Source organism: Pinus tabuliformis, chromosome X, assembly GCF_031772625.1.
Source record: "Pinus tabuliformis cultivar Carrire ecotype Pingquan chromosome X, CPIR1, whole genome shotgun sequence".
Classification (NCBI taxonomy): Eukaryota; Viridiplantae; Streptophyta; class Pinopsida; order Pinales; family Pinaceae; genus Pinus; species Pinus tabuliformis.
The window spans coordinates 315634707-315659872 of NC_142308.1; the positions used below are offsets into that span (position 1 = coordinate 315634707).

At 38.1% G+C, this 25166-nt stretch overlaps 2 protein-coding genes across 3 annotated transcripts in view; both read right to left on the bottom strand.

The window, feature by feature from the left end:
• The window catches only part of LOC149139681 (uncharacterized), a 96588-nt gene extending 90990 nt beyond the window's left edge, over nucleotides 1–5598 (bottom strand). The window contains exons 1-2 of one of the 2 annotated variants that reach the window (XM_089449968.1): nucleotides 3830–5598; nucleotides 3601–3727 (exon numbers count right to left, since the gene is read on the bottom strand). In XM_089449968.1, the coding sequence (XP_089306094.1) occupies nucleotides 3607–3727; nucleotides 3830–5598 (1890 nt within the window). In that variant the 3' untranslated portion in view covers nucleotides 3601–3606. Of the gene's footprint in view, nucleotides 1–3270; nucleotides 3728–3829 lie in introns of those variants that run through there. The other variant, XM_089449967.1, reaches the window with a different exon arrangement.
• A 142-nt stretch (nucleotides 5599–5740) lies between these two features.
• Nucleotides 5741–12724, bottom strand: LOC149139682 (uncharacterized). Its single transcript, XM_089449969.1, has 3 exons — nucleotides 12305–12724; nucleotides 11648–11819; nucleotides 5741–7204 (listed from the first exon to the last, which is right to left on the bottom strand). Exon 3 carries the CDS (start codon nucleotides 6967–6969, stop codon nucleotides 5743–5745), a length of 1227 nt encoding a protein of 408 aa, XP_089306095.1. The 5' UTR covers nucleotides 6970–7204; nucleotides 11648–11819; nucleotides 12305–12724; the 3' UTR covers nucleotides 5741–5742.
• Between the last annotated feature and the right edge of the window lie 12442 nt (nucleotides 12725–25166).

A 25166-nucleotide genomic window follows, 5' to 3' on the forward strand; every position in this document is an offset into this window, starting at 1 on the left:
TCCTTGCATAAACGTTTTGATTTAGCCTTTCACAGCATCACTCTTAACCTAGCTAAGTCGAACCTAAAATGAATATGTTAAATCCTCAGAATAAAAAGTATAATTTGCAATTTAGTTGATGGGGCAGTCACTTATGTATCATATATAACAGTTCATTGATATGTAAAGTATGTCAGGCCGTCAGCATATTAAACCCACCAGCACTTAGTTACTTCTACAAATGTTTTTAAAAAACAACCGACTTTACTACATCAAACTGGCCTTCTCGTTTTCTCCAACGAAAAAGCTGCATTTAGGCATAAGAGATGGTCAGTTGCATAAAAAGTTAAAGCTCCACGTTCTCACCGTATGATTATAATGCTTCTAAATTCCAGAAGGGCTTGCCTTTTCAACGATAAAACTGCATCAGCGAATAAGAAATGGGCACTTGCATAAAAAGCAAGAGCTCTATATTTTCACTTCGTAGAATACCGTGTGACTATTATGCTTATATAACCTTCAGGGAATTCTATGTATGAGGTAGCAAAGAAGTCATTTTCCTCGTCAAATCGATGGCTCTATATTAAACTGTACATAACAACATCATCAGCTCTCTGAAGATTATTAAAGTGATGCAATTAGCATCACCATGAATAACTAAGGCTGTGGCAGATTCATTGATTTTGTCTGGGAACAATAAGAAAAAAACTATTGTCATGCTCTGCACAAATGCTGTGGTCGAGAAATAAAAAATAGCCATCGTTTATACTCTAGGAAAACCAAGTCTTCTAGGAGTCCTTCAGTGTTTAGCAACAAGACTGATAACTAAGGAAGCCTGCTTTTAATGCAATACCGGCAGCAATTTACAGGTCACTTAAACCAGCTTCTGTCGGCACTTCGCATGCCACAAATCCTTGCAGGCTAAATCGTGGTCCAACCGCCATAACAACTATTGTCATTACACAAGTGATAATCTCTACACCGTAAATGGCTACTCTTCTATACCATAATGTGGATTTCTGTATATAATTTTCATTGATTCTGAATTATAATATGTGGTCCAAATTTATGGTTAGGGGGGCAGCATTAGGTGCTAGGTGGTTGTATCCAACTAGCTGTCAGACAACTCCAGCAAAGCAACAACGAGAAGCCTTGCAGTCACAAGCAACCATGTTAACATTAGCAACATCCTGAAATGTAAGCTTGAATCGTGTATTTCAATAGTTTTCTAGTGCTACCTCTGACCTTATTAGATAGAATATATATAAAACAAGGACTTTATTACCAAAACTTAACATTGGGAAAAAAATAAAGCATTCAATAACTTGCTCAGGCAAGCTTCCATGAAGTCTGTAAGATAAAAGGTTTGTAAATAAAATAGAGAGGTTAGGGTAAGTCGCAAATTGAGAACCCAACACTCAGTTGTAATAAAATGATACATTTAAATATCTGATTATCCATTCAATAGATGCCCAGAACACTGGACATCGTGAAAAACTTAGATGAGATGAATATCCGCCTAACAATTCCGACATAATGAGAAATTCCAAACAGATAGCTAAACATGTGGAAATTCTAATACATGGATTCAAACATTTGAAATCCAGCATAAGTCTGTCCATGGTTCGGAATTTATTCATGACTATGTATATTATATCGGAGAACGGAGAATCATGGACAGACTTATGCTGGATTTCAAATGTTAATCCATGTTCTCCATTGTTCTCCGTTCTCCCATTTATTCATGACAATGATTGCCATGATTGAGAAACATTATATTAATGCAAAAGGGTTTTGCACTCGAGCTCCGAAAAAATTCTTACAACCAAAAGAGCCGAAGTGTAGATGCAAGATATCAATTTTCCACTCAAGCTTCAGAAAATAGCTATGAAATCATGTTTGCGACTATCAAAACTCCAAGATAAACCATAAAGTTTGAAAGGAAGATAAACAAATTTGAGGGAAGCCAGTAATAGAGGTCTACAAACTCATTGCCAGGAAAGCATTATTAACTCCTAAAAGGAATATGTGATCTAAACTGCAATCAACATTTGATGATTAATAAAAAAGGCTGCACCAAACTTGAATCTAAGCACAAATAAGTAGAGTATAGATTCCGATATAGGTATTTTCCTTTATTTATAGACTCTTTTATTGACACCAAGCAGCATAAATATTCTGTGCACGATGTTCCTCTCATATAGGTGGCTTTGCAAATGTCAGTGAAATATAACTAATAGGACCGATGACGCCACAATATCTGGTAAGTGGCATTGAAAGAAACAAAGTTAGCATGCTTGTCATTTCTGGCAGCACCAGTTTATAACAAGATAATATGAGAGTGGTTATAGATTGTGTCAAGCTCCTCGAAAGATGGCTCTGCAGAATGTCTACATTGCCAACTTAGTCATAGAAATACACAGCAGAAAATACATGGTTGGAGGTAAAGGGAGTAGTGCCTATTCTGTTCTCTCGTGCGTCGAAGATATAAAGGGAGCGCACTACAGAAGAATGAAAATAACGTTTTTAGATTATATGGCAAACCCTCTGAGGTATAACTGCACATGCATATAATCTTTGCTGACAGGTAGAAGCATTCGGGGAACTAGTGCACTACACTTGCCTCGAGATTATGCATGTGACATAGAATTTATGGATTTTGGGGAACCAGAGAACTATACTTGCCTTAAGATTATGCACGTGACAGACAGTTCTGCCTACCCTTCCACTTTGGGAACCAGGTGAATGCCATGGCGAATATACATTCATGAATATAATGTCTTTAAAGTTTAAACATCAACGAGAGAGAAGCCTGAACCAGTATATGATGCTCTAGTTTCCTTTTTTTAGTAAAGTTATAAAGCTGAAAGTAAATTGTATGCACATGGCTATAAGTCATGGTAATAAACCTATCACATGGGCATCATGTAATATCCAGAAGCTGTTTCCGACTCAAAGGTAGCAAACGAACCCAGGTCTACGGGGTCACTTAAGTCACATTAGACAGATAGTCAGGAAAGGACCTTGCAAATTAATGGAATTCGTTACAGGTACAGCTAAGGCATTTGATATATCATTTTTAGAAATCTTAACCAAAAAAACACCACTAAAGCCTTCATCGAGTGAATAGGCAATGAATGAGCAACTTTTGCATTTTTAACATCAGTTGAAATAAATTTTAATAAGGCAAAGATGAAAGTGCTTTACTTTGATACATCTGTTTACAATTAAAGCAGATGCACCAGAATGTCTTCGGCAAGACAATTCAAGACGAGTCATCCACATTCTAGATGAGATAAGATAAATATTGATTCAAATCTATATCCGTATTTACAGAAACTATACCCGAAAGTCTAAGAATATAATCGAAAGTATACATTTTCCATTACTACACCTCTCTCTAATTTCTGTTTGCCTATGAAAAAGTTACCCACATATTTCTAGATTAATGACGTGCCCTATCATTAACGAAAATTTTGAAGACTGCCTGCATGCTAGCAATGAAGAAATACAAATGATAATAAAGAAGATTGGGAAGAACTGAACAATTCTATTGAGCTTCATAGCTTTTCAAGAAAAAGCCTTCACAAACTCTCATCCAAAATACAAATTCTTCATTACCTTTACTTAACGAAAAGATGATTCTCTGGCGCAGAAACAAAGGAAACGCCACCGCCGCTTCTTTCTGAAGTATCTTGGATCTGCTTGTACCATCTTTACAGGGCTACTATTCCATTCAGAAGATAATCTGCAAATCAGTTTAAGAAGTTAGATAATCTGTGCATATCTTGTTTCTATACGAACTTAATACTATTGCCAAACTTTCTTAGAATCAAATTAAATAACTTACACAGGGAAAGCAAATGACCGAGTGCTAGTTGTACTACTATCAGAGCGTATGGAGAGGCTGCCTGAAAATGGAATCGGCCCTGAATATGATATTGGTCCAGACAAAGGGATGGGACCAGAATAGGTGTAACTTCCCATTTCAGCTGCATCATTATTGCCATTAACTTCACTGAATGTATCAACCAATGATTCGTGTAAGTTCTGGGCATTATCTGTGCTGCAAACTGAGTTTTCAGCAAACCCAGATGTTAGAGTCGGCCTGACACTCTTTGTTTTATCACCATTCATCAATGCTGGAGTAGAGATATTATTCTCTGCAATATCTTTCGACGGAGAACAATTCATTGCCATCGAATCAATTGAAAGCCTTTTACTCATCTCACAGGTGTCCTTCCCATCTTTTATTGGATTTGTTACTGGAAGGGTATTCTGATCATCATTATATGAGTTGTCCTTAGCTTCAGTTCCCCGAATCACAACTGGGTGCTCTGAGAATTCAGAAGCACATTTTTCCGCCTGACTTTCAACATTCTTCCCTCCATCGACGTTCAGCAGGACACAAGCAGCTGCATCCCCCCCAGATTTCTCAGCCGTGTCACACTTTGTCGCCTTTGAATCAACTGAGAGATTCTCTGTTAACTCACAGGTTTCAGTGCTATCTTCTGTACAGTTTGATAAGAGAAGTCGTTTGTGGCCGTGACCTGTTGCTTTTGGTTCATCAGGTACCGCTATTTGCCCTTCTGAATCTTCGTGGCAAATTCCAGGGTTGCCTGAAACGTTGCCTGAGAGATTCTCTGTTAAATCGCGGGTTTCAGTGCCAGCTTTTGCACAGTGTGATATAACAAGTAATTTTTGACCTTTAACTGTTGCTTCGTGCTCATCAACTACTGCTATTTTCCCTTCTGAATCTTGTTGTCGAATTCCAGGGTTGCCTAAATTGTTGCCTGAGAAATTTTTTGTCAACACACAAGATTCAGTGCCATCTTTCGTACAGTGTGATAAAGGAAGTAGATTTTGACCGTTGACTGTTGCTTTCTTCTCATCAACTACTGCTATTTTCCCTTCTAAATCTTCCTGGCGAATTCCAGGGTTGCCTAAAACGTTGCCTGAGAGATTCTCTGTTAACTCATGGGTTTGAGTGCTAGCTTTTGTACAGTGTGATAGAACAAGTAGCTTTTGACCGTTAACTGTTGATTTCTGCTCATCAACTACTGCTATTTGCCCTTCTGAATCGTCCTGGCGAATTCCAGGGTTGCCTAAAACGTTGCCTGAGAGATTCTGTGTTAACTCGTGGATTTCATTGCTAGCTTTTGTACAGTGTGATACAACAAGTAGCTTTTGACCGTTAAATTCTGCTTTCTGCTCATCAGCTACTGCTAATTGCCCTTCTAAATCATCCTGGCGAATTCCAGGGTTGCCTGAAAAGTTGCCTGAGAGATTCTCTGTAAACTCATAGGTCTCACTGCTATCTTTTTTAAAGTGTGATAGAACAAGTAGCTTTTGATCATTAACTGTTGCTTTCTGCTCATCAACTACTGGTATTTGCCCTTCTGAATCTTCCTTGCGAATTCCAGAGTTGCCTAACACGTTTCCTGAGAGATTCTCTGTTAACTCACAGGTTTCAATGCTATCGTTTGTACATTGTGATAAAGAAACTAGTTTTTGATCGTTAACTTTTTCTTTCTGCTCATCAACTACTGTTCCTTTCCCCTCTGAATCTTCCTGGTGAATTCTAGTGTTGCCTAAAATGTTGCCTGGTATCACCTCCATTTTCTCAGGTTTCAATCCACCAGTTTCCAAGTGACCATGGACAAGATCATCTGCAGGAAAACCAATGCTTGATGATAAACAGCTGATTATAGATGGATCACTTAGCTCTTTTGATGCAAAATTCGACTCCGCAACAACTTCAATCTAGCCCTTTTCTGAAGCTAAAATAGGACTTGCTTGCAGTGGAAAATTATTTACTGTACACAGAAGTGTGCTATCTTTTATTGTCTCCGACATCCAACCATCAGGAAACTCAGTCTTCTCTTTGCTGTCTTGACCTTTCAGAGCAGAGCTTTCAACTGCATAATTTTCACGAGAAGGTATTTCAAATCTTTCACGTTCACAGTTAACATAAGAAGCAGCAAATCTATCACATCCAGCCCCACAGTCTAAAGATTCCACACTAGTGTAGTTATCCCTGAAAAACGGCACTGGCATGGTTGTTTCTATCGAGCTGTCCACACAATCATCCATCCTTGTGCATGAAGATTGTAATATTGCATCCAAACAATTAGTAGAATTAGAGATGTTTAAATCAAGTCCACTGTTTCTTGCACAATCCCTTGCTGGAACTTCTAAGATGTTTTCTTTCTGATAGGCAGAAAGAAGACCAGATTTGTTGTCTTTCTCAGCATCTTCTGCTAGAATTTTTAAGACACTATCAATTTTATTTGAAAACAAACCTTCACCTATGCACTTCTCTGAGATAGAACCAATTTCATGTTCTTCAACATTTTGATCCCAGGGAAAAGGGTTAAGATGTTTTTCTTCTACCTTTGATGAATGTAAAACAATTGTCTCCTCCAACAAGCCTTCGTCATGTTCTTTGATATGAGCCAATCCATCAGAACAAGATGTTCCTTGTCTTTCAGGATTCTTTTCCTTGTCCGTCATTGCAATCACTTTCAAGTGGTCAGCTATAATTTCTAGACCAAGATTACGAAAATGGATTTTATCTGCCATTGAAATTTCAACTTCTGGTGATTCTTCCGCTAGACAAGAACAACCAGAAACTACTGGAAGTTTGTCTTCCGGATTTTTCCCCTCATCAATAAGTCCCTCTTTCAAAACTTGCCTAGCACTCTCTAGTGAATACAGTGAAATGCGTGTCCCAGTTTCAGTAACAATATCACCACAAGAAACATCTTTATCTGTCGGTAGATCATGTTTCACAGTGGTAAAAAGAGAGAATGAATTTAAATCTTCTTCACAATCATGGCCATTTTTTAACTTCAAACTTGCTCGTCTCTCATTAACCGCAGCTTCAGTAAGTGATTTTGTGGCAATGTTAAACTCATTATCATTATCTGGTTTTTCATCAGCAGCAAATTTTCTGAATGAAGAAATATCCATGTCAGTAAATTCCACCATTATTCAGATTCATAAGGGTTGGTAATTTTCACCTGTGACGGTTGTTAATGGAAGTCATATCCATTTCAGGTTTGTGGCCATTTATTACATTGACAGTTACTGCTGGTTGCTCATCTTGCCCAAGTTGTTTTGAACAAGTTCTAATGAAATAACACTTTATTTCTGTTTCAAGTAAGAAATTTGATTGATGCAACATTGTTCCACTTTCAAAGGTGATGACAATGCACCAACTGATCTGCAATTCGAAAATCAACATTCACAAATCAGGGAGCAAAAGAAGTGACAGAATGTAAATCTCTAATAAGGAATCACAATACATACAACACAGAACGATTAAATAGGCAATTTAATCCCTGTCACAGGAAGGAAGTTTCCAAAGAATTAATTTATTGTAAATTGAAGCCAGATGAAGAACTTCCCTAGCCTGTGTTCATTCAAAAAACACATCTATTCTTGAATGGTAAGAATCCACTTGTCATCCTCTGAGTTGTGCAGAATAAATATTTGTATTGTAAATGAATAAACCAATGTTCCACAAAGTTTCAGGGACAGGGGAACATGGGGATGCATCTCCAGGACCCATGGAGAGACTCCCCAAGTTTCAGGGGACGTTGGGTCCTGGACATAGGGACCATGCCCCAAATATTTAAATATTAAATACATAAGCAATTATAAATATAAAGAAACTAATATTTTGTATGCGCAATCGATCACACATTCATACAATTAAAGCAGCAACATCCATGATCCAACTTGCAATTACACAATTTGAAAATTGGTATACAAAATAGGTGAATCACTGTCCAAATAAAAAAGTCAATTATATACATATAATTCCATCCATTGTTATTTAAAAAGTAATAATTCCTCTGGAGTCTGTATCTATGTGCTGTAGGAAAATATCAACATCATTTATGGGAATATGAAGACATCTAGCATCTCGTATATAGTTTCCAATCAAGCTGTTGCTCTAACTTTTCCAAATAAACAATGAAAAAATAAAGATGCTTCTCCAACTTTTCACTAAGAAAAGTTTGCTGGACCTGAAATGCAATCGGAATATGGTATGGAATCCATGTTGTCCGCACTTTTCTCCTTTTGAAAGCTTCTTGTTTAAAAATCCAACTACGGCCTCCTTATGTACTCAAACTAGTGTCTTGTTAGGTGGAACAACAAATGTTACGGTTTGGGTTGCTTTAATGAAAAAAGAGCATATATTCTCTGCTGTTTTTAATTTATGTGTTTTAATGAGAGCACACCCCAGAGTAAATAATTCAGAGTATTTCGAAATACTAGGAGTATCCCATTTCTGCAGGGGGATGCCCACTACCTAGTGGAGTCCAACAAGGGCATATAGGGGACGGCAAGAGATGTTCCCAGTAAATTTCCAAAGTCCAACGAGTGTGGGAAGTATTTTTGTTGGGGACGTGTCCTTCTGGGACACTAAAATAAACTAGGAAGGCTAGACTGTTTCTAAGCATTTAACAACATGTAATACTTAATCATTCTTTTCCCAACATATTTATAGGACTATGATATGAACTTTAACATATTTAGTTAACATTAAATTCATCAAGATTCACATAAACCTTAAGACCAACCTCTTTAATCAAGGCTTTATTGATTTCATCTCAAAGCTTCAGTTAAGTTTAATCCAAGTCTCAGCAGGTGCTATCTTCGTCACAAGCCAAATACTTACAGATTCAACAGGGGAGAGACTAGACATACAGTCAACAATACCATCTCGAAGCTCAACACTTCTCCCCTCAACAACTTCAAATGTGTTAAATAAATTCCTACAGTCTACCTTTGATACACAAGCCTAGGGAAAATGATGGATAGATACAAAGGTGAAATGTTGCAGTATCTAAGATGCTAAAATTTTGTGACAGAATTAGGGGTGATCACAGAAACCCTTAAGATGAGATGCCGTCAAAACTAGCTACTCAGTTAGTACATGTTTTACAAAGGAGATGAGGAAGTAGTGTTAAATCTGCCACAAGCAGCTTAAAGTTGAGAAAGAATTTTAATATTATTACGCAGTGCTTCCAAGCCTTGAGAAAAATCCATGCCATACAGCAGAATTTTATCATCAAAATAGACAAGGACATTATCAACTTTCCTTCAAGAATATCGTGGGAATTCCTCACATCAAATAGGAGGGTTAACCCTTAATGTTTTCCATATAGACCTGCACAACGAACTAAAGCCAATTCAATAAGAGTTTCTGTTGTTTTGTATTGGGCATACACACATCTAAATACAGAGGCCGGGCTGTGGTCTAGTGGCAATTTAGATTGGTTGTTGTAGCAATTTGAATCATGTTCAAATCCTGGCTAGCATGCTCACACCTTCTGTGTAATTTTGCCAGATGTGATTATTGATATTGATGTAGTATTTGGGCAATTATTGAGATTATGAAATGTGTCATTCTTCACTTAAGTGCGGGGGAATGGGACAAGTTATTTCCCGGTTTGGGGTTCCTATTTAAAGAAAAAAACAGATAAAGAGGGCAGAGCTAATCAATGCACTTGTTGGGATGAGAGATGAGAAAACACCTCAAGGGATTTCCCTACAAATTGTTCAAGATAAAATTAGAAAAACCATCTAGAGAAATCAGTAATAACAAGGTAGCACACTCACTCCCAAGCATGGAAATCCAAACTTAATTCCCAATCAGAAGTATATTACATCAACTAGTGGTTCTTGAGCAGGCCTAATGATTAAGAACATGTATTTCCCCCTTGAAGGCCACTGGTTCAAACCCAAAGGAGAGTAGGGTATGTACATCTCCATAGACTAAGCAGTTAAATTGTTGCATGGAGGGTGTCTCTTGTTCTATAAACAAGGGGGTGTCATACATTAATTTGATGTCTAGCTAAATTGTGACCTTAAGAATAGATTATTATTATTATTATTATTATTATTATAATATAGATTCCAAAACAAAGATTTCTCTTGACTTCTGTCCTCTGTGATGTATTGGCTAAAACAATAAGCAAAGGCCTCCATCAGTGTATTATAAATGAGTTGTAAGAAAAATATTTTAAATTATATGAATATCCAATGCTTTGGATGCCTTAGGACCAATAAAGTATTCTACGGGATAAAATTCAACATTCTCTTGTCTTGCACCATTGGGTAGTAGCTAATACTTACTTCCTGAATCCTTGCAAACATCGAAATAAGGAAAATTTTAGACGCAACATATGCTATAAAGCGTTACACTCAAAAGGTTTTACTGGAAGCATAACCCTTTGCTAAGCAACATGACAACGAGCATACGCACCATTGCTTAGCAGGTAGAGTTAAATATGATTCAGCCTATAAAGTGCCCAAATTTCCAGGTACTCTTTTTTATTTCATTTATCCATTACATGTAGTGATTTTTTTTTATAAGATAGGGAATTTCTTGTATCTCATAATAGAGGGCAAACTGTATCAAGTAATGACCACACACATGTTTCCTGCTAATAGCTATCACGTTTGTACCAATTTGGTAACCACCAACTTTGATTTCTATCGTTGCTTACAAGAATTCTTAAGATCATTGGATCATTACTTTCATTGATGTATTCTTAAGCCTTCACGCTGTCACTATCTCTGCTTTCCCTTGTCCTTTTTCTCACTACCATAATAGGTACTATTTTGGTTCCGGGGACAGAAGCCTCTGTAAACGATTCAAGACTATCGAGCACATCAAAGTGGTTTGAATCTGTTCAGATTCTCATAAGAAATAAATGCTATAGAGAATATTTACTTTAAAATTGTCCATTGAATGTGACAGGTTTCTGCACTTTGGATGTGTGGAAGAAGTGATTAAAAATACTCTAACTCCATGATAATGAAGTCTCAGGTTCTTTACTCCTAGTTGCGTTAAACCGTAGTGGGTGTCACAACTCTGAAAGAAGATCTTGGTTGTCACCGGTCAAACAATTGAAAAATGGAAGAAACCAGTTCAGTGTGAGCTACTCACAGGGTAGGTTAAATTGTGCCAGACACATCCTTTCTTTACAAAGAACACAGAAACACATTCCAAGAAGAAAAGATTTAAAATTTGAGCATATGTCGGAAATGCCTTTGCTCATTTCCAATCCAGTAGTATCAGAAAAAGGACCATTTCCAGGGGTAAAGTTCAAAGTTCCTATTACTTGGGCATATCAATAGTTTCTGCAGTGTGCAGGCTTATTCAGTTGATAGACCTTAAATATAAGTAATATCAAGCTCATCATAATCTGGTTCTAAAAATATTTAGTGGTGTTCTTTCTCAACAAAAATACAAAATTTGTGTTCAATGCTAGGGAAATGACTAGGTCTAACGTCTAAAGCTTTCCTATAAAACAAAAAGGAGAGAAGCGAAATTTTTCTGAAATTATTTCATGAGTTTTTTAAATCAGTATAGCTTAAGTAGTAAGGAAATTGTTTATCAAAAGGCAATATTTTAGAATATTCGATGTCCGAAAAGAAATGCCAATGGCATATCAGTTCCCGGCTACATATGTTGTACATTCCTCAGAATTCGAAGGGTAAAAAGGCATTGCACAAAATCTTGAGACTACGTTGGTGTGACAGAGTGAAATTTTCTTGTCAGGGCACATTCACACTTACAAAGATAGTCAAAACGAAGCCACTAACAAGGAAATCTGAATGAATTTTCACAATAACTGTCGAAGCTAACCTGGACTTGAGGTTGAGAAGAGAATTCGCCAGAGACAGATTTCAAGTTCCATCTTCGTTAGCCACAGCAACACTCTACCAGCAACTGAGATCTAAGCAAAATATCCTGAAGATTCTTGGGCGCAGGAGCCTATTGACAACTGCTGTTGCTGAATACAGTTGTAACTGCATCACTGGCAATAAATTAAAAAAATATTATTTTCACAACGACTATTGCCATGGCCAGATTTCCCAACGGTCACTAATAGTAAGCAACCACAAAACGCTATCTTTGAATTTCCGAACATTAAATGCAGATAAGAACATAATCGATTTGAACTAGACAAACAGCAACGAAGATTTCGGAAACTGAATAAATCGATCAAACCAAAGAATTCACCGATCAGGTGAAATTTATGAAAAAATTGACGGAATTTTGATGGAAACAGAGCAATTCCAGAGGCCTGTACAGAAAACAAAAAGTCGAAGCAAATTTTGACAACAGAAAGGCCGGGGTTTCGCTGCTGCAGCGAGAATCATCTCTCCTGTCGTGTTTTACAGGCTTAAAAGACAATGCGATTCGAAATCGCAACTTTTGGCGGAGAATTGTCATCTGAGACCACAAGACCAAATCCGACCCTTACAAAGAAATTGAGAAAAACTGTAGACTGCAGAGTACCTTTCGAGCAAGCGTGACTTTAAATCTGGAATCGCTAGCTCTGGAGAATCGAAACCGTGACCGGAGAGAAAAGGGGAAGAGAAAGAAGGCTTTCTGCAGTCAAGAGGAGAGCAACGACTATAGCGTCTTCCGGTAAAGACTACCCCAAACTGCTCAGGCTCCTCACAAGGAGGTCATGAGATCGAGCCCGTGCGGTAACCAGGCCGTTGTGCCGGACACAGTGAAAGCTGTGCACGACGGTGAACCCATTAATGGTGATAACGAAAAAGCAGCAGGAGGACGACGATAGATATTGACATTAAAATTGCTTGGCAGGTGGAGTGATGAGCAGGTTAAAATGCATTGCGCCGCAAGGCCCGCCATTACCATTCTCATGTTCTCCCACACTGTTTTCTCGCGAGCTGGAATCTGTCAATTGACGATTTTAATTCCGTTAGTAAATTTTTGGTCCCGCGTATTATTGACGTCAGCACAGATTGCGCCGGTTGGGAATCGTGACGGAAACCGGGAGAGGGCACGAATTTTCACGCCGGCAGAACGGCAAAGGCGGATCTGCGCGGCGTCGGAATCTTCCTCGTTTTGTCGATTACCTGAACCTTTTCCAAAGTCAAACACTTAGGGATGGGTGTTTTGCTACAAGGACACACAGCATCATGGTGTTTGTTATGGTGCCGTGTTTCGCCAATTAAAGGTAGAAGATGCATTTACTTGGCAGTACTTAAAGTGACATGTCTCAAAAGTGTTTATATTGCTCTGTCCTGTTACTTGTATAGAGTAGGTTTTTCTTTCAATTCAAGCTTCCCATTATTTGTATATTGGTTTGTTTAGGAATATATTTTAATTTTAATTAAAATAAGAGGTTATTATTTTAAAAACATATATTTAGAAAATTTTACAGGATATTTTTTTAGAGGAATAGGTTTCACATTTGTTGGATTTGGGGTATGCCCTAAAACTATTTTTGTTTGGCTAAGTGTTCGTCTTTCTCGGACTAAAGGCACAAGTGAAAATCTGCTTTTGTTTGGCTAATAGTTCATCTTCCTGGGATTTAAGGAAACAGGTTAATAACCCAAGACCCAGAGGCACGAGTGAAATCTGCCCCCTTACAAACCATCAATGAATTATTCCAGGTGGGGTGGTTTTCCTTGAATAAGAGGACCCAGAGGCACAGTGAAAATCTGCGCCCTTACAGACCACCAGCGAGACCCAGAGGTACGAGTGAAAATCTGCTCCCTTATAGACCACCAATGAATTATTCCAGGTGGGGTGGTTTTCCTTGAATAAGAGTGATGAGTCATCCTGCATTCCCCGATAGCAACTAGACAATTGAGTTATGAGAGTTATGATAGGTTTTCCCACCCTGTAAAAAAAGGTTTCACATTCATTTTTATGAAGTGGATTTCAAAATTTTATATTATTTGTAGATTGGTTTATTAGAAAATATATCTTAAATTTAATCAACATCATGAGCAATTACTACAAAAAAAAATTACTTAAGAATTTTAGGAATCTGAAGAAAAAAATCTTAAAGTAGTTTGATTTGTGATGGCTATAATATGAAGTTTAGAAATGTGAAAAAAAAAAAAATCTTCAATAGTTTGATTTATGATGTCTATGATATGAAGTTTTATATAAAATATGTGGTTCAGGGTTCAAATTCCATATGGATTAGTATAGGGATATGTGTGGTTCAAGTAGATGTTATAGTAGTAGTGGTTAGAATCTACACCTACAAGTTATGGTGGTAGTGGTCGCAATTAGCCCCATGTCATAAATGTACAAGCCAGGCCCACTTGTTGATTCGTCTAGATACAAAAGAAAAATATATTCTCAAAATTTACTTTGTCTTCAGTTGTTTATCTTGTACATAGTAAGTTTTCTTCTTTACTTCATTATTTATAAATTATCATAGATTCATCTTAAGCAAGATCTAACATGGGGTGAGAGGGATCAAATTTCTTCATGTGAAATCTTTTTTTAGAGCCCAAAGCATTCCTCTCATCCCATGATAGATCCCCATTGACTCTGTAGTGGTTCTCGCTCTGTCTCTTTCTTTGTATTTTTAAATTTTATATAGAGCACATAACTTAAACTCGTAAGTCCAAAAATTCTTTGTTGGATTTCAACAAAAAAACATATACCTAAAAAAGACCAAAGTGTAAAATAGTTCAAATGTTTTAACCATAAAAACTTATTTTCTTCCATTTCTTTATATGATATATGCATACTTGACATTAAATTATTTTATTTGCTTATATTAAAATAGTTTTTTTGTTATTAATATATTTTTAAATATTCGAATATTAGTTCGTATTAAAATATTTTATTAAGAACTTACATTGAATTTTTTTGTTATTATAAATATTTATAAATGTCACATATTAATTTTATATTAAGAATTGAATAAATTACACATATCCCACTTATTATTTTTATTAGGAATTACTTGATATTTTTAACTGTCAATTACTTTTGTCGAGATTGAATATTTTATCATATACAACATTATAATATTTTTTTATTTTTTTTGCTATATATAGATATGTGTGAAGTCGATATGGACATACATTAGTTAATATAGATCTTCAAATAGTTTATTTAAATCCCTCTTGAAATATTTTTAGAAAGTAGAAGGTTTAAACATCTTACTCACACATTATTTTTACCTCTAATTACTTTACATGAAATTATATTGTACGTCATATAGACAACTGTTAAACATGCATTAGCCGACATTGCTTTTCTATTTAAAGAATAAATATTTTATTTTTATTTTAAGATGTACATGTGTTAATTCCACATTGAGCACGAACTTAATTACACAACCCCTCATACTAGATTGTAGAATGAACCTCTCAATTCAACAAATTCATTAATAAATATGAGCCTTTATTTACTTAAATATCATCAAAGCAATATATCCCAAGTATTTGAAGGGGCAGGAGGGTCTTGGTCGGAGGCAGAGCGACGAGTGGTGAGCTTAGTGGGGCGACCAATCAAGTATGATCAGACCACTTTTCCATCCTATACTCTACACACAGCGACCATTGTAGCCTCGAGTTTGGTCTGGACGAGATATGTATTCGCCTAACTCGTCCATTTTCATCATTTTCACTTTCGAACACCTGTCTTTCCATGGCATGAGCGCGTCATTCGTCTCACTGTAATCCTTCATGCTGGGAAGCCGCATGTTTTTTTCTGCCTTCATATGTGCCCTCTCATTGTCTCGCCATACTTAATATGACATAGCCTTGTCTCTTCTTTTCCTTTTATAATTTGACTACCAGAACTGGTATGATTTTTGGCTATATAGGCTCACAACCATTCTGGGTTCGACTTCTATTTTTGATTGTATTACATTTTTATCCTTTTTACTATGCATTTACATATGTTATTACTTCCTGAGCAGTTCATGGTGCTCGTTGCTCAACACTCGGAGAACACTCGCGCCTCAGGTCAGTTGTATTTATTTAGTTTCAGATATTAATGTTTAATGTTTTCCTCTGATTTGCATACATATATAGACTCTGTTTTGTGGATTGTTTATGGCAATTTGCTCTCCTTCGCAGTATAGCATAGTTCTATGCCATACTCTTTCTCTAATGTAGATTCATCCTGTTTACTATTTATATCTCCCATGTCTTGGTTTGCAACATCTTGCTGGTCTTGGTTATCCAAATTCAAAATCGAGGATTTAGTTGTCATATCCAAAGCGTGCTCTGATTTCCATTTCAAATTTGGACCATGGTGGCGCATTTTCGAAATTTGTTGTTGTTGTGTTGTCTGCCTTGGTCTATCCTTCTAAGCTTCAGTTGATCTCTGGTTTTTCCGACGCCTGAATTTCAAGATATTTGAATTTTCCGGGCGGTTTGATTGGCCCTGGTCTACATTTACTTCTTCCATATATTTCCGCAGCCATTGTATCCATTGTAGATCTCCGTGTTCTATCTGTAGTCTCCCTTACTTCGATGAATGATCTTTCTTATCCTTTCATTTGACAGAAGGGATGTTCCTGGTGTAAAGGCATTTATGTTCACTATCCCATATTTACTATCTTCTCACCTAATCCGTGGTTTTCTAACCTTATCTGTCCCTTCTTATTATGTCATAAGATCATTCCTCTGTCAGTAAATCCTATTGGGATCCCCAACTGACCTTTTTGGTGTCAGTCCCTATCCTATCATGGATTTACTCACTGACCAATCTGTTGAGTCAGCCATGGTTCGTGCTACTATGGATGCTGAAGTATGACGTGCCAGACATGCTCCTCAGTCTGATTGGATGAATTCGTTGGAAGCTGACATCATTCTACCGTCTCTATCTCAGTTGCCCATGCAGGATGATGACTTGGCATCTCGGCTGCCTCCAAAACATTTTTGACCTGTTAAAACCTCTCCACCCCCCTCGGCCATTAACTTGGATGGCCCTCTTCTAACGGACAAAATTGCAAGCTTACAGAAGAGGGCGCTCATTGGGAGATGGTTCTTCCCGTCTATGGAGGATTCACAAATTCGATCATGGATTGCTGCCAGGTGGGCTCCTCTTCTGGGATACTCCCCTACCATTGTTCACCTCATGAACAACTGGTATAGTTTTCATTTTCTCCGGATCCGTGACCTGGAAATCATCTTTTCAAAACCTTGGGTGAAGGAGAGGAGTTTTTTAGCTCTGCACAGATGGTTTATTGGATTTAATCCGCTTCACTGCACACCCCAGAATAATTACATCTGGCTAAAATTACTTGGCTTGCCTCTCGAATTGTGGACCAAGGAATCTATGGAAAAGATAGGAAATGCTATCGGGCGATTCATATATGTCGACCCTCGATGTATTGGTGCTAAAGATAAGCGGGTTACCTGGATTCTCATTGAAAAAGAATTCAAGAGAGGTTTTCCTAAAACTATTGATCTTACTTGGGAGCTGTCCAAAATTCAACAACGGTTAGACTACTGGGGCGTGCCTTTCAGGTGTTCCATCTGTCATAAAACTGGTCACCTTTTTTCAAATTGTCCACGTCGCCCGAGTGCCAAACAGAAGAAGAAGGTTGTATATATTCCCTCCTCAACGCATGACAGAGATACGTCGGCCTTTGATTGGCCTTTCCCCTCAGAGATTTTCCGGGCTCCTGTCATATCCAATGTGATCCTCAAACTCTGTTGGGTCGCTCCCTTGACCGATCTGCCAACCTCCCTCATCCTCGATCTGTCTCTGTGGAACCTTCTAAATGTAATTCTAATATGTATGCTGATCGACCAAGATCTTCCACATCTTCCACTGTTTCAAAGTCTCCTTCTCAGCCCCTTTTTGATCCATCGGCCAGAGTTTCGAGCTTCTCCTATATTTCGTCGCAGCACGAACTGGATCTGGACCCTAAAATTCCCCTCCCCCCCGCATCATCTAAACCCCACATATACATTTCATCGTCGCCCCAATCCCCCCCCTCCCACATTCCTCCTATCCCTGGATCCTCGTCTCTCCCTTCGCCTGGACGCTCTTCTGATATTAAATTTCTTTCTCCACTTTTAGCTTCCTCCCTATCCCCCCTTTCCATAAATAGGTACCTGATTGCAAAGGGAAGGCGCCATATATCCCTGTTTCCCCTCCTCCATCCCCCCCGAACCTCTCCTCACAATTCTTTTGACCAGGACATCGATCTCCTCGTAAGATAACATCATTAAATCTTCAGCCTTTAACTGTTCATCGTCCTTCTCGTTCCCCCTCGCCCCACATTATCCCCACATCTGCAGGGAACATTACTGTCTGCCGCAAAGTGAAGCATGGCAGCAAGCATTTCCGAGGTAGGAAAGGAAGAAGGGTCTCGCCAACCAGGGATCTTTCCCTCATTGACATTCCTGTGACTGAAATTGCAGAGGAAGTTTTTTCTGATAATAGGCCTCTTAGAGCTTGGCGGCCTCATGAAGCTCCCAAATGATCAACATTTTGTCCATGAACATTAGGGGCCTTGGAGCTAAACACAAATTTCTAGCCCTTAAACATCTTTTTGTCTCTTCGAAATCTAAGATGCTTCTTATTCAGGAAACCATGCATGAAAGCTCTCAATCCATCTCATACTTCAGGAGGATGCTACTTTCATGGCATATGGTCGCTACAAATGCTGTGGGCATGTCTGGTGGACTTTCTGTTTTGTGGGACCCTAAGTGGATTACTACTGTTGCCTTTCAATGCTTTGCGGGCATTCTTATTCTGGCTCATTTCCGGGGATCCACAAATCCCTTCCACATTTTAAATATTTATGCTCCTTATAAAAATTGTTTCCCTTTCTGGAATTATCTACTTTCTTCTGAACTACTTGATACAGACTCTTTGATAATTGGTGGAGATTTTAGCTGCACACTTTGCAATGACGAAATATGGGGCAATGGCAGAAAATCTGATCCTATAAGAAGATACATCCGGGAATCTATTATTCAAAATGATTTCATTGATGTCCTGCCTGTTGATTAGGGACCAACCTGGGACAATGGAAGATCGAACAGCTCCTACCTGGCGAAGAGAATAGACAGATTTATTTTCCATGAGCGAATGTTAGAAAAATATGGGCCACCAACTATGAACATTATTCCGTCCTTCATTTCTGATCATCGGCCCATTACCTTTCAATGGAAAAATGTTGGACGCAGATATGGATATCCATTCAAGTTCAACCGTACTTGCCTCACTGATGAAAAATTCAATAAATTTATAAATGATTCTTGGAAGCAATATCCCAAGCCGGTTAATGCCCCTACTCAGCATTTCATTGAACGACTGCAATCCCTTCGAAGGGAGGTTAAAAAATGGCAAAAGGAGAAAGTGACTTCCAGTTAAAAGGAGCTAAAGAACATATGCAAGGAATTAGAGCACTTATTTGTCTTTCTTAAAAATTCTCACATGCCGACCTCCATTAGAAATCGAATTTGGGTCTTAGAAAAAAGAAAACAAAAGATTTTAGAAGAAGAAGAAGCTTCGTGGAGGCTCAAAAGTCGCGCATTATGGCTCAGGGAGGGTGATCAAAACACCAAGTTCTTTCACAGGTATGCTAATAAGAGAAGGGAGACTAATGCTATCTGGGAGATCAAGGATGAGCATGGAAATTCTCACTCCACACAGGAAGCCATCTCTAGAGAGGCTGTAAAATTTTTCAAAATGTCATACAGTGAGGATTCCGTCTGCGATTTTGAGGATATTCTATGGGGAATAGACCCATACCCCACTATGTTTGATGAAGGCCTAAACAATGCTCTTATTGCTGAAGTTTCAGAAGAAGAATTACTGGCAACAATGAAAACATTCCAGAAAGATAAGTGCCCCGGGCCGGATGGGTGGACCATCGACTTCTTCATCCACTTCTTTGAATTATTCAAGGAAGATATCCTCAAGATGGTCGAGGATTCAAGAACACAAGGCTTCATCAGTCAGAAGATCTCCTCTACATATATCACCCTTATTCCAAAGAAAAATATCTCATCCCCATTTTCAGATTATCGGCCCATCTCATTATGCAATGTACTATACAAGATCATATCTAAGATTATTGCTATTCGTATCAGGAACACGCTATCTCTTCATCTATCCACAGAGCAACACGGTTTTCTCAAAGACAGAAACATCTCTGAAGCGGTGGCTCTCACCCAAGAATGTTTACATTCAATGCACAACAGGAATATAGATGCGGCACTTTTGAAAATCGACCTAAAAAAGGCATACGACTGTGTGAGCTGGGGCTTTATAAGATGCCTTCTGGCTAGGATCGGCCTAGATGTCAGATGTACTCAATGGATCATGGCTTGTGTGGTGGATGTAAATTTTGTTGTCCTCATAAATGATGCCCCTACTCCTTTTTTCAAAGCGGCCAGGGGATTATGTCAGGGCTGCTCCCTATCTCCACTTATCTTCATCCTTGTCATGGAATCTCTGAGCTTACACATAAAGTTCGCGGTTCAACAAGGAAGATTCAAGCCTCTTCCCATTAGCAAGCATAATTTCACGTCACACTCACTTTTTGTCGATGATATCCTTCTGTCAGCCATTCTGTGTAGATCTACATGGTTGTGTATCTTTGAAATCTTAGAGAGATTTCAAAAAGCCACCAGCATGCATATCAACGATTTAAAATATTCTTTCCATGTCACTGATGAAAATGGTGTACTATCACTTTTATTACAGATCTTTTCCATATCAAAGCATTTCCTATTAAGAAGGGTTTCAAATACCTTGGTTTCTATTTGAAACCTGTGAGTTACAGAGTGGCTGACTGGTCGTGGATTCTGGATTGGTTCTACAACAAAATTTCTTCTTGGGAATATAGATGCTTATCCATTGGAGGTCGCGCCATCCTTACCCAATCCGTGCTGGTACAAATCATGGTTTATTGGGCCCTCCTCTTCTATATCTCACCAGCTATTATTAACAGTTTAAACAGAATGATAGCCAATTTCATTTGGGGTGGACAAAAAGAGAAGATTAAATTTCATCTCAGCAAGCTTTCGAAGCTGTCTCGGCCAAAAAACATGGGGGTTGGGGCATATTGGATTTACACTCCTTCAGAAGAGCGCTTCTATGCAAATCAATGTGGAATGCAATTATGGGAGAGTCCAACTGGAGAAAATCTATCAGAGCTAAGTATATGGACGACCTCGACATAACATATTGGTTCAGACAGCGCTCCATTGGGTCTGCCAACGGCTCATACATTTGGAGAGGTTTTAAAAAATTGGAGCCATTTTTCAAAAAAAAAAAATTGATTTGGAAATTTCAAACAGGATCCAGCATAATTATTGGTTTTGATGAGTTCGCAGGTGCGGGTGAATCTATCCACATCCCCCATCATCTCCTGAGATATCTACATAGCAGGGGATATTTCTTCTGGGCCAATGTTATTAAAAAATGGGACGGTGCCATCCCAATCTGGAAATCTGGGTCTGATATGCAATTGACCGGTGTTCTCGTAGCCCAATGGAACGCCATCACCCTATCCCTTCAAACGTGTGGTCTATATTGTTCGATGGACAGGGATTGCATCATTTGGAAAGGTCTCGGTGGCATTTCGGTTGTTCGTGCAAGGCATATATATCTCCAGATTTTACTAACAGAATTCGATACAGCTGATCATATCTTTCTGCCAACATTCTGGAAATCTGGATGCCCTTTAAAAATCAATATATTTGCCTGGTTGGCTTTTCATAACAGGAATCTCACTTGGGAGAATCTCCAGAAGCGCAATTGGTGTGGGCCTGCTATATGTCCCCTCTGCAGATCGAATACTGAAAATAATATTCATATTTTTCTATAATGTCCACAATCCCTGTTGATTTTGCAGCACTTATCTGTACACTTTGGAATCGCTAATGTCATCGCTCCTACCATCTACGAGGCCTTCAATTTATGGAGCAACATGTGTAGCAAGAGAAGGTGGATCCCTATGATCACTATCTGGGCCATCTGGAAATGGTGCAACCGAATGATTTTCGACTCCAAAAGGGAACCGTTTAATATAGTCTTCGAATCTATCCTTCATTTACACGAAGCGCTTGATCAGCCCCAACTCCTCAAAGTCAAACAAGGAGTGAAACAGCTGCCCATGGATGCCTATGAATATCCTTATGCTTTTTTTGATGGCGTTGCCCAGCATGACATATGAGCCTGTGGTGTTCATATAATTCCAGTTGAAGGTCAAGCTTTTGATATACATTGGAACGGAGGACCTGGAACCAACAGCAAAGCTGAAATTATGGCTCTAGCTGGTCTCATCTCTTTCTCTGATTTCCTTGGTCTCAAAAATCTTCATATTTTTGGAGACTCCAAAGTCACCATAGACCATGTGCTGTCCAAAAATTGCATAAAAAATATTCACCTCTCTTGCTGGTTGAACAGGCTTGAGGCTTTGTGGCTCAACAGGAAGTACTACTCAATCTCCCACATCGCTAGGGGAAAAAATCAGAGAGAAGATGCTTTGTCAAAGCAAGGGCTATCATCGCCACAAGGATTATGGAGGCTACAGATTACAGTTGACAACACCTCCTGCCAGATCCAAGATTTTTCCATGCATGGTACATATCTCTCTATTTTGTGAGGTTAGATCTGGTATGATGATGCTCCCCATCTTTTGTATCATTATATGTTGAGTCTTCATACATAACATTGGCTCATGGGACTGTTTTTTGGTATTCTACATGATGATATGTCCAATATGCATCTTTTTTCCTCATGGCTTCTATGTAACAGATCTGTCTAGGATTCATATATCCTTTCTCCTAGAGGTCTTGAGCCAATCTTCTCTTTTCAGATCAGATGCCCCCATATTTTCAATGCTATAAATTTCTATTTTTGGATGAAAATAATATAACTATATAGCTTTTTTTCGTGTTGAAAAAATATATCCCAAGTATTTACTATCTCGTACTAGTTCTATATGATAGATTTTCCTTCAAGTTCTCGAGTTTCCCATTATTTGTAGATAGATTCATTAGGACATATACCTTGATTCCAACCTAAAATAAAATGAGTTACTATGAAAAAAATGTTTTCTACTTGGGAGTCTACATATGGCAGAGTTTATTACGTCCAGTGCTAGTGTATGGAATGGATTTCCCTCTTTATTCTCAAATTTCTCATTATTTCTAGACTTGTTAGTTGGGAAACATATCATGATTTTAGCCTAAACGAAATGAAGATTTTCCTAATTAATCATCAGGTAATCTATGTCATTATAAATTAATTTCAAGTTTTTTAATGAGATTATTTATCATAAAGTTTGGGGTAATCTATATCATTATAAATTAATTTTAATTTTTCTAATGAGATTACTTATCATAAAGTTTACTTACCTTGTATGAATTGTATAGTGAGATTTATCCCAACTCTATCTTGGGTTTGCTATTATTTGAAAATTAGTTTATTCATAAATATAATGTGGTTTCAAGCAAAAGAAAAGAGGGTTATTATCCAAATATAATAGATATGGAGAGGGTTTTGAATACTGCAAATATAAAGATATTGCCATTATGCCATATCCTTAGAATTGTAGAATAAATTTAGATATTTTGATAGGACTATTATTCTTTAAGAAATTTTTAAGTAATGGATTTCAATTTACACTATCACATACATAATAAGTAAGGTTTTATAATGATCTTATATATGAGATTGATCTTGAGGTTAAATATATTAACGCTTTGAATTGTGGGTATCTCAATAATTTTATTAAATTGGCTCTAATTAATCAATTTTAGAGTGTAGGAAGGAAAGTCATGATGCTAACATCACTACATTAGGTTGGCCTCCTTACACAAAGGACAGAGTCCTAAATTTGTAACCTTGTTACACAAATTGGGATAACTAGCCATTTTCCTATGTCACGACCCTAGGGGCTCCTACAATTACAAGGAACCTTGGTGGGCACACTACAACCCCTCGAGCATGAGGCACCTACGTGTTTCACAACTACCTAATGTAGTGCAGAGGTACTCCACCTAGACTATGCCTCATAATAAGTTTACTTATATAATCTCTATATTATCAATTAATTAGTGAAATAGCATAACCCTTAAATATAGTGCAAGCAAATCTTATTGTCACTTCTACTTCATTTAATGTTCAACCATCAATTATTCATGAAAAAAATGTAAAGACGTCACATCATCATCATCCATACAAATTACACATGCACAATTGTATATGAAACAACCTTTTGGCCTTCTACTATTATAGAGATCACAAATTTACATAAAACACAAGATAATGGCTCAGCTTCAATAAAGTACAATGGAGAAACCCTTTCTGAAATTTGTGGAAAATCCTCTCACCAAAAATCACCTATGGGGGTCACCCTACTACCTGGATCAGTTCATTTGGTTGAGACATTCTTCCTTCACCCAGGGTCTACACGACCATAGCTCCATTGACCTACTTTTCCACCCTCGGTTCTCGCCCTACCCTTGCACTTCTTCCTACAATCTTAGCCTTCTTCTTTCTCCTTCCCTTGCAACTTTGTTCCACTTGTCTTGTGACTTTTGTGATTGAATGTGTTCCTCCCTCATCCTCGTGTGTTTTACTTATATGGAACTTAATTAATCTTCTAGCTCCTTTCATACAACCATTCACATTTGGAAGGGGGCAGCTACGTCACTTAGTTTGTGGTGCCTTCAGGTCAAGCCGACCCCCATCATTCCACCTTCACCTGTCTATCCTTCAGTTGTTCACCCATTGGTTGAGCCTACAATGTAACCTTGACTGAAGCCGACCTCCCATCATCCCACTCGATATTCTCTAATACATATATCACTCGAGCCATGATATTGCATGGTCGCCCATCACTCGATCCATCACACATGTTTGCCCATGGCTTAAGCCTACGAGGTCTCAAGCCCACGTAAGCCTTCAATTTTTCGCCACTTCACTCTACTTGTCGTAGGGTGTATGTCTTGGTTGTGCCATGCCCATGTGGCCCTTATGCCACCAAGCCTAAATACAAGAAACCTCAACTTTGGTTTGTTGACACCCATGTTTGCACGCCCTCACCCAACCTCCACTTTCATCACTTTTCTTGCAATATCTAGGTCACAAATTGTGTGAGGGAATTTCACCCATGGCACTCATTTCGACTAAAGGTGCACCCAACTCTAGGGCCTAACAACTATGAACTTAAATGCCTTTTCTAGAAGGGAAGGTAAGACTAAAACTAACCCTTCATGGAGTTGTTACATATGAGCCTTGAACTTTTGTAGTTCATTTTACCACAATCCATCTCACAAGAGGATGTATGCTCATCTACCATCTTCTTTTGTTGACTTCTATATTGACATGACTTATGTTTCTTTCTAGAGGACATAGGAAAACTAATTGCTTGCATTGTTCATCCTCT

What these genes read in the sequence shown, in the direction of transcription:
- LOC149139682 (XM_089449969.1), bottom strand. Translation starts at nt 6,969, where the DNA reads ATGGTGGAATTTACTGACATGGATATTTCTTCATTCAGAAAATTTGCT.